General features: G+C 37.4%; 1 protein-coding gene and 1 pseudogene across 1 annotated transcript; one reads left to right on the top strand and one right to left on the bottom strand.

Annotated features, from left to right (window-relative positions):
• The first annotated feature begins 6,104 nt into the window (after positions 1-6,104).
• LOC149201523 (jasmonate-induced oxygenase 1-like) lies at positions 6,105-9,100 on the top strand. Its single transcript, XM_089399764.1, has 3 exons — positions 6,105-6,708; positions 7,740-8,070; positions 8,153-9,100. The coding sequence occupies exons 1-3, from the start codon at positions 6,239-6,241 to the stop codon at positions 8,399-8,401; spliced, it is 1,050 nt and encodes a 349-aa protein (XP_089255890.1). The 5' UTR covers positions 6,105-6,238; the 3' UTR covers positions 8,402-9,100.
• A 3,012-nt stretch (positions 9,101-12,112) lies between these two features.
• Positions 12,113-12,938, bottom strand: LOC149201522 (plant UBX domain-containing protein 10 pseudogene; annotated as a pseudogene).
• Between the last annotated feature and the right edge of the window lie 1,012 nt (positions 12,939-13,950).

Below are 13,950 nucleotides of genomic sequence, written 5' to 3'. Positions count from 1 at the left end.
AACACGCATAATTGGTAAAAATAAGGCATATCATTCGTATGATATTTATGCTTTATATGTTTTGGTATAAACTATCATGTTGTTTTTATTTGATCTGCAGGATTTTCTAGAGGATCCTACAGGACAGTTTGACCAAGCAAAAAACTTTGTTAGAGAAAACTTTGACATATGCAAGTGGATTGGCTTGATTGTTCTTATTTTGTAGGTAATCAAATGTACGGTTTGTAGTCTGCAAGGTCATGTTTGCATTAGAGCATAACTAAACTACCTTGCTGCCTTTTTTTGATGGTTTTAACTTGGAGCATATGTATTCCTCAAAATCTTATATTATGTAAATGCATTTGATTTCAAAACATGAATGCTAGTATCAAGGGATCTATTTTAATAAACTAAATTTTCAATCAAGGTTAAAATCCTATTTATCAAAAACAATCTTTTATATCTGAAAGAGTTATTGTTATGATATCATGGCCAAGAACTAGTAGAACTGTTATCTGTTCTTTAATCAAGACTTGCTTGAACTTTTATGTTTATTAGAAATTGCTTCAGGCCTTCTCTAGTATGAAGGCATTAGAAAGGCGCAAGGAATTTGTTGGCATTAGAAAGGTGATGATGAGAATAAAAGGATAGACTCTTCTTTCTGTTTCAGGGGTTCTTGCTGGCTAGCTATTTCTAACTTCTAAGATGATCAGAATGAGGGTGTTGTCTTAATCAACAGAATGATCTGATTTACTTTAATAGGTTGCCTCACCCAGATTTAACCCATCTTGTATTTGCTGAAAGTGGTATGTGCCTGAGTTTCTTCTCTAGACAAATCTCTTATCTTATTAAATGAGATTGACAGTATGCATATCATTTTACATTACATACAAAGATGCACATCAACATAACTAGATATCAGATAGTTGGCTTAGTTGGTAGTATTTATTGTTTCTGACATTGATCATTAGGTGGCATGTATTGTTTCTGCTCCTATGCTTGCTGCAGGCTCTATCCATCTCTGTGACGTTTGAACTAATTGATGTCTTACTTTAATGCAAGGTATAAGTTCACATAACAAAAAAGGTAGTGCCTACCTTTATTGGCCTATTTCTTCTCATATTTCTCTTTACCCTGAAATATACAATTTTAGCTCCATTAATAGTTATCAGTTTCAAAGCTTGTTTTCATTCCAAATGGGGCATGTTTTTATCTTATGATCTTAACTTTTGTTTCTTAGCATCGTTTCTTGCAGAACATTACCAATTTGGCTCTTAAAGGAATATATAGATGATACACAGGATTTCATAAAAATTCAACTTGTAAGCCTCAATGTTTGGTCTGAGTTTAGGTTGTATTGAATTTTTCTATTGCATAAATCCTTCCATTCCAGCTTCTCGGCATTGCCTTATATTCCCCCATTTGGCCAAGGGTTGCAATTTGGCAAGATAATAAGCATATTTTCTGTTAGGTTTTTGGCTCAGTACACTTAGGAATGGTTGTAGTATTACTTTTATATTTTATTGACTTTATTTTGAGGTGTTTCTAATTTTTAAGAATGTCCCTCAACAGGATAATGTTCGGAACCAGCTGATACAGTTTGAACTATTGCTCACAACTGCAACTTTTGTTGTTGCTATATTTGGAGTTGTAGCTGGAGTCTTTGGCATGAATATTCCAATTGATCTGTTTGAAGAACCTAAGGCTTTCAAGTGGATTTTGATAATAACTGGAGTTACTGGGCTCATCATTTTTTGTTCTTTTCTATGGTTTTTCAAGCATCGACGGTTGATCCTGGTTAAAAGTGTGGAAAATTATTTATGGGAAGGATAGTGTCTCATACTAGTTTTCTATATTGATAAATGTGAAGTGCAGTAATTTATTGGATTTTGGAAGAGCAGCACGGTTTAGAACAATTCCTAGTTGATCTCACGTTTCGGCAAATTAGCCTTGCTACTGAACTGAAGTCTCATATATAAAATAAATAATTGAATGTAGGGTTGCTGCACACTGCAATTCTTCAAATTCATGAGGATCAAACAAGGAAGCTTATCATCCTCATTATTTAGTTTTTAGGTCAATATTCTTCTTGGTGCATTTGTATTACAAAGAATCACTGAAGTATTGAATCTGGCCTTTAATCAACTGAAAATTGATTCTTCTAGCAGACTATGGTTCACCCTCGGAGACATTACCTGGATGCGTTTGGCTTTTTTTGTTAGTCTTCATGGACATTGGATACCAGTCCTCTGATTTCAGGATCTGGCATGATGGTGTATAGAACCTAAAGTTAATGCCAAAGAAGCAGTCTCATGCATAGTAGTTTAATGCCTTTGCTTTAGCGGATGGGTAAACAATTGGTGGTTCTGTTTCGAATATTCTTTTCATGAACAGCAGAGAAACCTTGCCCCTGTACAACATTTGCTTGAGCAACTACCCCACTCAATGCAGGGACTCGCTGCCTCACAGCTTGCCTTGTTTAATTATGAATAACTTTGATAATGAAAAAAATTATAAAAAGCTATCATCTAAGATTTACCGTTATACGTAGACATAGATTTGTGAATTATAGGAAGTTGTACATAGGCATAAATTTCTGAATTATAGGTAAAATATCCTATTTAATTTCAAATCTACCATACATTGCTGTTGCGCAGATAAGATCCATTTTCACTTTTCCTAATGTCGAATTCATCGTCAGTTGAGTAATAAGAACTTTCTGATTCAATGATCCACCGCACATTCAATTTGTTAATGGCCCCATCAATAGTAGCATCCCGCGAGATTCCCATGCTTCGCTGAGATTCCCATGCTGTATTGATTTTTCCAATGCTTACTCGACATTATCAAATATTAAACTAGCAACCAACTGTCTGTCTACACATTGCCCCGATGATGTAGTTTATCTATTGGTAAAGCAGCGGACCAACAGCTCATAGTTATTGAGGAAACCTATACCTAACTCACAGCAGTGTTTCAGTACAGGACTACGTTGACAAGCGGAAAAACCCACGTGAGATATATGGTCTACTTGACCTCTTACGGTTAGTTGCAATGTCAAGGTGCCGGCTCGCTCAGCTGAAGGTTACTTATGTGGAGGTGCTGGAGTTGCGTCATGGACAGATATCTTATCTCTTTAGACTTGGTTGGAATTATTTACGTTAACAGTAATTTACTTCTTTGTTTTTAAATTCATTAGTATGGTTTTATTTATTAATAAAATAAAACTATCTTTACCTTATAAACATTTTTACTACTCGGAAAAAGGATATTTGTGTGAAAATTATACAGGGTTACTTGTTTTCATTAATTATATTTATTTTTCCATAGAAAATTGGAAGGATATTTGTGTGAAAATTATCCATTGTTACTTGTTTCTATTAATTATATTTGTTTTTCTATATTTGTTTTTCTATAGAAAATTTCATTTATATAAATTTTTTTTACCTTTGTGTATTCATTAAAAGACTGTATTTATGTAATACCTAATATCTAAATAAAGTATTTTTATAAAAAATATATTTGTGGATAATGTTAATAATTTTTATTTTTTTATTTTTTCAATACCATAAGTAGAAACAACATCATAACAATTAACAAAAAATTGAATCAGGCATAAAGTCAATTAGTCTATCGGTGATTCTAGATGAGAATAAAAATTGTAGGATGTGATCCCAAACAAAGGAATAACTACATAAATTGTAAGAAGTGATCCCAAACAAAGGAATAACTACATCACCAGTAAGAAGTTTTAACTGTAATATCAAACAAAAACATAATTGTCCATGTACATACAAAAACAAGATTATTCATGAATATCAACAAAAACGTTGGTCTCTCTCGAGGAACCATGAGAGATGAGTCAAAAACTGTGTCCAGAATTCAAGAAGCAACCCAGAAAGGTTGACGAGATCTCCACCAACTATCCCTTAGGGTCCTCCTCAACACTGGACAACAAACCATACCAAAACCATGCATAACCAAGCCACAACAACCCTTTTGACCACATTGGTCTCACAAGTTGTGTCTAGAACTCAAGGAGCAACCCAGAAAGGTTGATGAGATCTCCACCAACTATCCTTTAGGGTCCTCCTCAACACTAGACAACAAACCATACCAAAACCATGCATAACCAAGCCACAACAACCCTTTTGACGACATCGGTCTCAGACCACTACGATTAAAACGCCTCAGCTCACCTCATATATGTACCACCCGAAACTACATTAACATGGATATGCTCATGGCTTACATGGCATTGACCCATGCCCTAGGCCTCCAACTCCATAGGAAAACCCGAACCAAGTCACAGACCAACCTAACTAGGTCAACCGCTCGACAAACCCTAACCAAACCTGAGGCACGCCATGCCCCTCATCAAACCTTGATAGATGTTAGACGCGCGTGCCCCTCATCAAACCTTGATAGATGTTAGAGGCGCACCACCCCTCTCGTGGCCTTGAAAATAGGCATTTGACCCACTCTTCCACCCACATCTGCCCGAGTGGCCAAAAAAGAAATGCAAACATCGTAGCCCACTTCAAACATCACTAAATCTATAGTGGAACAACGAGTTGAAGATATGGAGTGTCGTGACGAACCCTAAGCAACAAAGCCGCCAAGATGGGTTGCCTAGACTGTCAAAGGCATTGTTATACATATATATATATATATATATATATATATATATATATATATATATATATATATATATATACTGAGATATATATATATATATATATATATATATATATATATATATATATAAGCCAAACAATTTTTGTTAGACTATGATTTTGTTGTTAGGTTAAAATTTGTTTCTAAATGTATAAATACTCTCAAAAAATTACGTACTAAGATTGTGAAGAGTGTATAGCTGAAATTTTTAATTCAAATAGATCCCATTAGATTTGAGAAAAATTGGAGTGGAAAAGATAAACAATTATATTAATGTAAAAATTATAATTTAATACAAACCTATAAATCAATATTGATATAACATTAATATTTTTGTTAATTATAGATTTATATGACTAAAATTGTTTTGTAAATTAAAATTATTTTTAATAATTAAAAAAAAAAAATTATTTTTCTAACTCAATTTCAATTTTAATTAATAACTTATTAAATTAATAAAATTAACTTTTTATTTGTGAAAATGGTTGAAGTGTTCACCCAAAAAAAACTTTTCTAAAAATTTTCAACATCATTATATTACTCTCTATAAAAATATACATACCATAATATTAAATTCATATTAACCCTAAAAAGTATTTCGCTCACAGCTCGAGAAAGTGATGATTCCTTATCTTTGAAAAAGGAAAATTGCTTATTATCATTTTATTTTTTCCACGTAACATGCCTAGCGGGCCCACCGTAAGGGGCCGCATACCATCTGATGAACCACCTCCAATGACTTGGCCGGGATCCTTTAACCAAGTGGACTACTCATCATTTCATGCCATGCAATGCAAATAATATTGAATATCTTATTTAAGTGCGAATTACCGCCGGAGAGGAATACATTGACTTTTATACCGGGCGTAAAATTGCGGCACGAGAGGAATCTCGTTGGCAAACTATTGTAAACCGTATTCCATGGAAATACAATACAAAAAACCACCACTTGAGCATAACATAAATTTCGATAATGAGTTGTGAGGGTAATAATTGTTTATTAGTGTTGAATTGATAGTAAATAGGAGTATACAACAAAGTAAAGTATACTAGATAATTAGATAAAAGTGATAATTGTTTATGAGCTTTTGAATGGATGGTAAATTAGCAACTACAACACAGTAAACAACTGTACAAGCACAACACAACAGAAATTTAGATAACCAAGTACATATGATAAATTTTTTACTAGATTTTGGATTGATAATAGTTAATTCATCCCGAGTAATATTAACCAAAAAAATCTTAAAATAGTCATAAAAGCTATTTAATATATAAATCTAATGGTAGGAGGCCACTTAAAATATTTTTTCATATATTTAATAATAGAGATGAGAAGATATATATTTAGTGGCAGCAATTATAAAACACATATTTCATGACAAATTCTAATAAACTAATCCAACAGAATGCTTAATTACTGTTATTATTCTAATTACTACTTGTGAACTCTCCCAACACAATATATGTCAGAGACGAGAAGCCAGATGGGATGGCTATCATTACTTGTTTAGCAACCTCGCCATTGCTTTGATATCCGTTAACTTATCTAAGGTGGATTGAGTTTTGAGCATCGTTTCCCATGGATTGGCCGGAGCCAATACAGAGAGTTCAGTGTATTGCAGAAAGCGGCATCCAATTCTTGCCTTCGAGATACATCAGGCCTGATGACGAGAAGCCCATCGGGCAACGGGTGGTGGAAGAGGAAATACCCATCATAGAGCTCTCGGGCCTCTATGACGAACGCCGGAGGAAGACCATGGAAGAAATATCAAATGCATGCAGAGAGTGGGGATTCTTCCAAGTGATTAACCATGGGATTTCTCCGGAGCAGCTTGAGGCCGCAAGTGAGGTGTCGAGCGAGTTCTTTCGTCTGCCATTGGAGGAGAAACAAAAGCACGCCAATGATCCTGTGACTTATGTTGGATATGGCAGTCGAATCGGTGTGCACAAAGGCGCCACTCTCGACTGGGGGGATTACTATTATCATCATTTTTTGCCGCTTTGCATACGAGAGGAGCACAGATGGCCTTCTAAACCAGAGGAGTACAGGTAACGAAACATTCATCTATGTGTTGGCCGCTTTGAATATTGCATTTTTCATGCTTCTTCTGGGATCGTTGTTAGTTGTTTGTTTGATTTCAATTATCAGAGTTTAGGGAAAATATATGGCTGGATTGTCAAAATCAAACAAAACAGTACAACGATTTGTTGTTTATTTGATTTTCCACATTTTGTCCGACATAGCAGAAGAAGAACCAGTAACTTATTAACCCTGGATAGGGATATTGATTATTATGATGTGCTTCTCAGTTTGGGGACATGATTTTGCAGGCCGCTTCATGGAACGGCACATAGAGAGATTTGTATGTTATTTGTTTTAAACTCTATAAAGCGGTTTTGTAAGATGTATAGGAAATAGGAAATGAGTTACAATCTATTTTTAAATATAAAATTTTCACACCTAGACATTTTCAGATATTTTGAACTCATAATGGATCTGAATTTGGGGAAATCTGAGTTATGGTTTCTATATTTGTACATAGTTTTTAAGAATGGATTTAGTTTCGAAGGATAGTTTAGTTGGTGAAGTTTTTGAAAGTTTAGTTAGTCAAGTTTTTGTGAAGTATCTAATTTATTTAGAGGTTATAGGGTCAATTTTTTTCAACGCCTTTAACCTTTGAGTAAGGCTTCGGCAGATTTCATAAATAATTAGATCCTTCTGATTGATTTACCTAGATTTTCAAGTAAATGCATTCTAGAACACATTTAAAAAAAATTAGCTAGACTGGGTTGGACATTGAAAGAAAGATTCAAATACCTAACTATTGAATTAAAATATAAACGCTTTTGTGGATAGTATTTTAGTTAATCGGGACGGGTAGCTTTGAATTCACCATTTTTGCCAGCTTAGATTTTACAAAGTTAGTCACATGGTTAATAACATCCTTGTTCAGTCTGCTAACCTAAACTTAGATTAAATAAGAATCTGCCGGCTTGGATTCAAAGCTTTTTTTTCACTGCGAGCGGTCATGAAACATCGATAATGTTTTCTCAGTTTGTGATATTTGCTTACATGACAGGGCTAGAATGAAGGAGTACTGTGAAGAAACGTTGGAACTTTGCAAGACCTTGCTATCTGTGTTTTCGGAGAATCTGGGCCTGCCTCCGGACTATCTAAAGGAAGCTTTTGGCAATGAGGAGAGCATTGGAATTTGCGTTCGAATCAATTATTATCCCGTGTGTCCACAGCCGGAATTGACTTATGGGCTCTCCCCTCACTCCGACCCTGGAGGAATAACCGTTCTACTACAGAATGATGTCGTTGGCCTGCAAGTTCGAAAAAATAATTATTGGGTGCCCGTGCGGCCTGTTGCTAATGCTTTAACGATAAACCTAGGCGATCAAATAGAGGTCAGTGCTTCGAATAATATTTTGTTAAAACACATGCACATGGACAAAGTGGTTTCAGGTTTCTTACTTATCTTTTGCGCAGATATTGACAAGCGGAATTTACAAAAGCGTGGAACACAGTTGCGCTGTTAACAAGAAGAAGGAACGAATGTCGATTGTAGTTTTCTGTAACCCTAATGGGGAAAAGGAAGTCGGGCCTATAAAAGAGCTGATCGATGAATCCAGCCCTCCAAGATACGGGCAGATGAAGTTTAATGAATACAGGAAGTTCATTCGAACTACTGGAACTAAAGGAAAGTCCTACGTCAATTCCACCATAAATTTTCGATAGAATAGTAACATCACACTATTCTAATTATTATAACGGTTTATCATGGAGCATTTCCATTGCCTCCGTAGTTGTTGGTTCGCCTGTATTTAGATAATCATACTTCTCTGGACTTGACAAAAGACTAATTGTTTAAGGATATATCTTATGTAAGTCTCCTGTTATCTCAATGTATATATACTTGTGTGTTTAATGTTTGAATGAATGTATAAACCTATATTTGTGTATTAAGTAATGTTTTCCTAGTCTCAGTGTATTAAGTAATGTTTGCATGGTCAGTGTCCAGCTGTTCTTAAAAAAAATTAATACAGCAGACCATATATTTGAAATGGCAGTTCGGGAGTCCTGAGAAGGACCTGAGAGAAAGCGTATATTATTGCGTTTCTGTCAAAACAGTTGACAGACCTGCCTGCCGCAAACCTGCGCCTGGCCAGGTGACTGAAGAACGTCCCATGTGACAGGACCCCGAGGAAAAGATACTCGAGGCCATAAATTTGACTAAAATTAGTATCCAAAGAGTCTGCTGCTCTCCCTGTGAACGACGAGAGGTGCATACTATGTTTATGTCCGACGATTTCAATGTAAGCGTGATTTGTGCGGGTCAGGCATATAGATCAGCGAGCACAAACAACAGCAAGAGTGGTAATGATCTCAGAGTTGTACATTGCACAATTCTGTAGTAATGATGGCCGATATAAGGGCATGTCAATTATCCTTATTCCACATTGCTTCATAAAGGGTATTGCATTATCTCAGTTCGTTTTGAGTGCCATATTATTCTCCCAAACAATATTTATTTTATTTTGGGATTATGTGTGATCACTTGAAGCGAGGAATCAACCAAATTGTTATTTTGTCTCAAAATATGATGGAAGTCATAAGTATTAAGCTCTTTTAAGAATCTATGGATTTTCAAGTCGTTTGGAATAATCACTTTAAGTAAACTATAAACATAAGCAAATCTCCAATAATCAAAGGACCAAAGATATTTCTTTTTTGAGAAAACATTAGATCTCAACATTGAACCCTAGAGGAGGGCATATGCTTCTACGGAATTGCGTGTTTAACGTAACATTATACTATAACCCATTCCACCTTATGTTATCTTATTTCTACATTTTTTAATTAAAAACTAATTAAGTATATTTTTTATTTTATTTTCAAGATTAATTTGTTTTCAGTACACGTTAACCACCACCACCACCACCCTCATCATCATCATCATCACCACCACCACCACCACCATCATCATCATCACCACCACCACCACCACCACCACCACCATCATCATCAAATATTTGTTGTTAATATTAACTTTAAAATTAAGATAAAATAGCACACAACAATATATTCTATTATTATGAATGAGGAAATTGCACACACATTTATACAAGTAATAGTTTCAAGATAAGAATTCTATCTTAGACGTACAGGAGTGTGGTTGAGAGATTCTCTCAACCACACACTAAACTAGGAGAAACTAAATTCTTATTATGTAGGAACAAACTCCTCAAATGGAGAATTACAACCATAGACAAGCATGAATTAATTATTTCTAATTCCCCCCCTTAATGACTACTTGTCATGATAGTCAAATCCACCACCATCAGGCGAATTGCATGTACAGAACCTCCAAAACACAATCAGCCTCCCTCAGACAGATCCACAACTACTCCAGTCTGCCTCCTCTCGCAAATCATTAAACGAAGATGAGGATTCCCACGGATCCCCTTGAAGGTGAATTGGCATGATCTTTCCGTAAAATTCCACACGAGTCTGGTATTTTGGTGCGGTGGCACTATTAATGGCCTAACAGACGCACCAGTTGCACATCCTAGCGCAACTGTCAGCGCGAAAAGCGCGCCAATCCCCTTCTACTCAGAAAATTAAAAATCATTTGAGTCCGAGCCAGGTGTTCTGCAGTCCACCTGCTCAATTAAGCACAAAGCTCTTGTGTACACCCGGCCACAAAGGCACCTCAAGCCACATAGGCAATTCTGCCACAAAGGCAAGCTGGTCACAAAAGCACTTCAGCCACAAAAACTCTATAGATGGTTTCTGGCTCACCACCGACCGTCACTTTACAATGACAAAAGATGGTTTCAGGCTCACCACAAACCATTACAAAGTGGTTTTAAGATCACCACGAACTTTTAGATGCCTTTAAAGCTTACATTTCATTCCACATTTTGGAGTTTTTGGGTACATATAATGACCATTACAACAACTGGACTTGCTTATAACATGCTAGGGAGTCTATTCCACAAACCACACTAATGCAAACAAACATTTACTTTGTTTTCCACCATAAATGTTGTCGCTGCTCCTTTACCTCATCTGTGAGGGGTCCACTGATAAAGAAACCGGAACATAGGCACTCACAGCCACACGAAGAGAACACAATTTTCCCTTCAAGAATAGTAATCCAGGATTCCACAGTCCAATCCTCCATCGCATTTCAGTATCCAATTCTCTTGGCATCGCAACATAATGCCACTTCCCCTACTCACAGTATCAAGCCTAGTCACTGTTTTCAAGCATACTGCCTCATGCTCGCTAACAATCTGCAACACAATCTCAATCATCCTCCAATCTCTGATGTAGCTCCAATTGATGTCGTTTTCACTGTCATGTGTTCACCATTCCCTGCAAATTTGCTTAGTGTTGGAATGAACAGTTCCAACACACTCAGCATTGTGACAATAGTTTGTCACACTAATGTCACTTAAATAATAACATAAAATACCATGACATGAAATACTTATTATGAAAATTAGTAGCATTTACTTCATGGCCAAATAGTAAGAGTAGAAACCAGGTCGCCCTTGCTGGAGGACAAACGGAGAGAAAAAAGATGGGCTGACACACCCCCAATCACCCAAAACTGCTCATTTCTCCACCAATCATCAATACCAACCCCACTCCATCGCATCTCCAAAACACCAGTTGTAATGATACACACAAAGAGAGCAATAAACCATAAACTAGCATAATTGCTAATCTCTGGAATTATAAATTTTCCAGTGAGCAAACATACAACAGGCAAGGTACAATAAGCTAACAAGGATAAGGATGTCAATGGATACACAGTTGCGTTTATATAAGACAGTCTTTCCAGCCATTTCAACCCGCCTCCGTATCCATACCAAATGGGGCAATGCTTGCTCAGGAAAATTTCTACTGATCCAAGAGCCCAACGCAACACTTGATGGAGCCGATCTGAGAGATTAATTGGAGCAGATCCCTTGAATGCTGGTCTTAAAGGGATACAGTAAATAGAACGCCAGTCAGCAGACAAGCGTATATCAGAGAATCAACCATGCCAGATCATGATGCAACAGATCTGTTGAACAAAAAAAATTGCGGCCTGCAAACAAAAAACAGAGATCCGGCCTCCTCGGCCTCTCCTCGCGGCCTCCGGGCAAGTCCGGCCTCCTCCGATCTGCAAAAAATCTCACAAAATTCGGAAGCCGGACGCTGCGGTTCCATCTATCCCGTCAATGCTGATTTTCAACAGATCAGGGCCAACGATAATATACATGCAATCTCCTAAGATCATCCACGCAGAAGCGCAGGATTTCATGAGTCTGGTCCAACCCCTGACTTGGAGGTCATCTTGTAGTGCCAAAACTGAAACCCAGACAGACGATCATGACTCCACGACAACAAGTCTCACCCGAATCAGCAGATGCACGCCTCCACGATCTCTTCACATTAATTTCTTTTTCTGCCCAACGAATTCTCCACAGGAAGAACTGACAGCAGCTCTGAAGGAGATTTTGGGCCCTCAACCTGTTGTAGAAGGGCAATCCGCTGGTTGGTCGCAGGCATGATAACAGCACAAAAAGGAAAATTCGATGCTTTTAGACTGTTACTCATCTTAAAACCTTCACTGGCCCTGACATTGCCTCCCCATGAAACAAAATTCTGATTGATATATTCCACGACCACCTCAGAGCACAACGTATCTTGACAGAACGTCGGCGTGTTCGGATGTTCCGAAGAATGCAAGTAAACGAACGATAACTTGAACTCTTCACGAGAGGTCCTCAAAGCATCCATAAAGCCAGCTATCTGGAAAGCAGGATGGAAATTTCCATATTCCCTCTCGAACAGATTAATAAAAGCCAGAAGAACCTGCAGGATCTTCAGCAAGACCACCTCTTCTGATGTTGGGTCAGTTACTTCAAATCAAGAACTCGTCACAGCATCCACTATGGAATGCATTTCCTCATCAACATGGACTGTATTCAAATAAAAAACTTCCAGAGTTAAAAAGGTCGATTCACCAGGTTTTCTTCGCAGCCATACTTCCGCTGCGGGTCAGCGATCAACAACCCTCACCACACCAGAGATCAGCCAAGATTACTGGTCTCTCGGCATTTAAAAGAAAAAAAATTGTGATGCCCCTAAATCAAAGCTCATGCAGTGAATCGAGTTGTTCGCCTCTCAACCAGCAGGTTACGCAGGAGCAAGGCACTTTACTCTGTCGGCCTCCTCCGATTAACAACACGCCAGTCCAATCAGTGGCTGCCTCCATGATTTTCACGATGGCACCCACGTCGGCGCCGAGGAACCAGAGTCCTGTTGCAACCTTTGCACCTAGATCCGGCGATGCTCACACACCGCCACACAAACAGGTTGAATGCAACACACCCCCCCAGGGGATCTCCACCTCCAGGCTCAACGCAACCACTCAGATTTAGGTGCAATATGGCAACCACTATCCACCAGGCAGCACCCAAACTCTGTCACACACGCGGTTCTCCTTATGCCACCACTCGGCCCGCAGCTTGCTCGGCCTCCCAAACTACACCACCAAACTACGCCACCAAAAGGCTTCACAAACGCAGAAATCATAGATCCGCCTGAATCCAAAACTAGAGTCTCTTAATGATGGACAAACTAAACACTAAAAAAAATACTCTTTTATTTCCTCAGCCCAGGAGGGGCCAAGCCCAGGAGGGGCCAGGCCCTCACAGGCTCTGATACCAAGATAAAATAGCACACAACAATATATTCTATTTTTATGAATGAGGAAATTACACACATATTTATACAAGCAATAGTCTCAAGATAGGAATTCTATCTTAGACGTACAGTAGTGTGGTTGAGAGATTCTCTCAACCACACACTAAACTAGGAGAAACTAAATTCCTATTATGTAGGAACAAACTCCTCAAATGGAGAATTACAACCATAGACAAGTAGGAATTAATTATTTCTAACTAATTAATAATTTTTTTATTTATTCAAAAAACATAAATTTAAATCTCTTTTAAAGATCATGTATTTCAGCTCATGGGGATTTAAATTTCTTTTAAGATCATGTATTTTAGCTCATGGGGCTTAGAATAAATGGTGATTGGTTGTACTTTTAAGTCACTTCTTAATGTGAAGGTCACCGGTTCAAACTTTATGGGAAGCTAGCAAGGCCGCGGGCTAGTGGGCCACGATGGATAAATTCCCCTTGCGTACGCTTTCTCAAGCCAAAGGTTATATTATTCTTTCTCAAGTGAAAGATTATATTATTATTACAACAATTATATTAC

Source organism: Pinus tabuliformis, chromosome 2_1 (assembly GCF_031772625.1).
Source record: "Pinus tabuliformis cultivar Carrire ecotype Pingquan chromosome 2_1, CPIR1, whole genome shotgun sequence".
Lineage (NCBI taxonomy): Eukaryota > Viridiplantae > Streptophyta > Pinopsida > Pinales > Pinaceae > Pinus > Pinus tabuliformis.
This window is presented reverse-complemented; position numbering and strand designations above follow the sequence as displayed.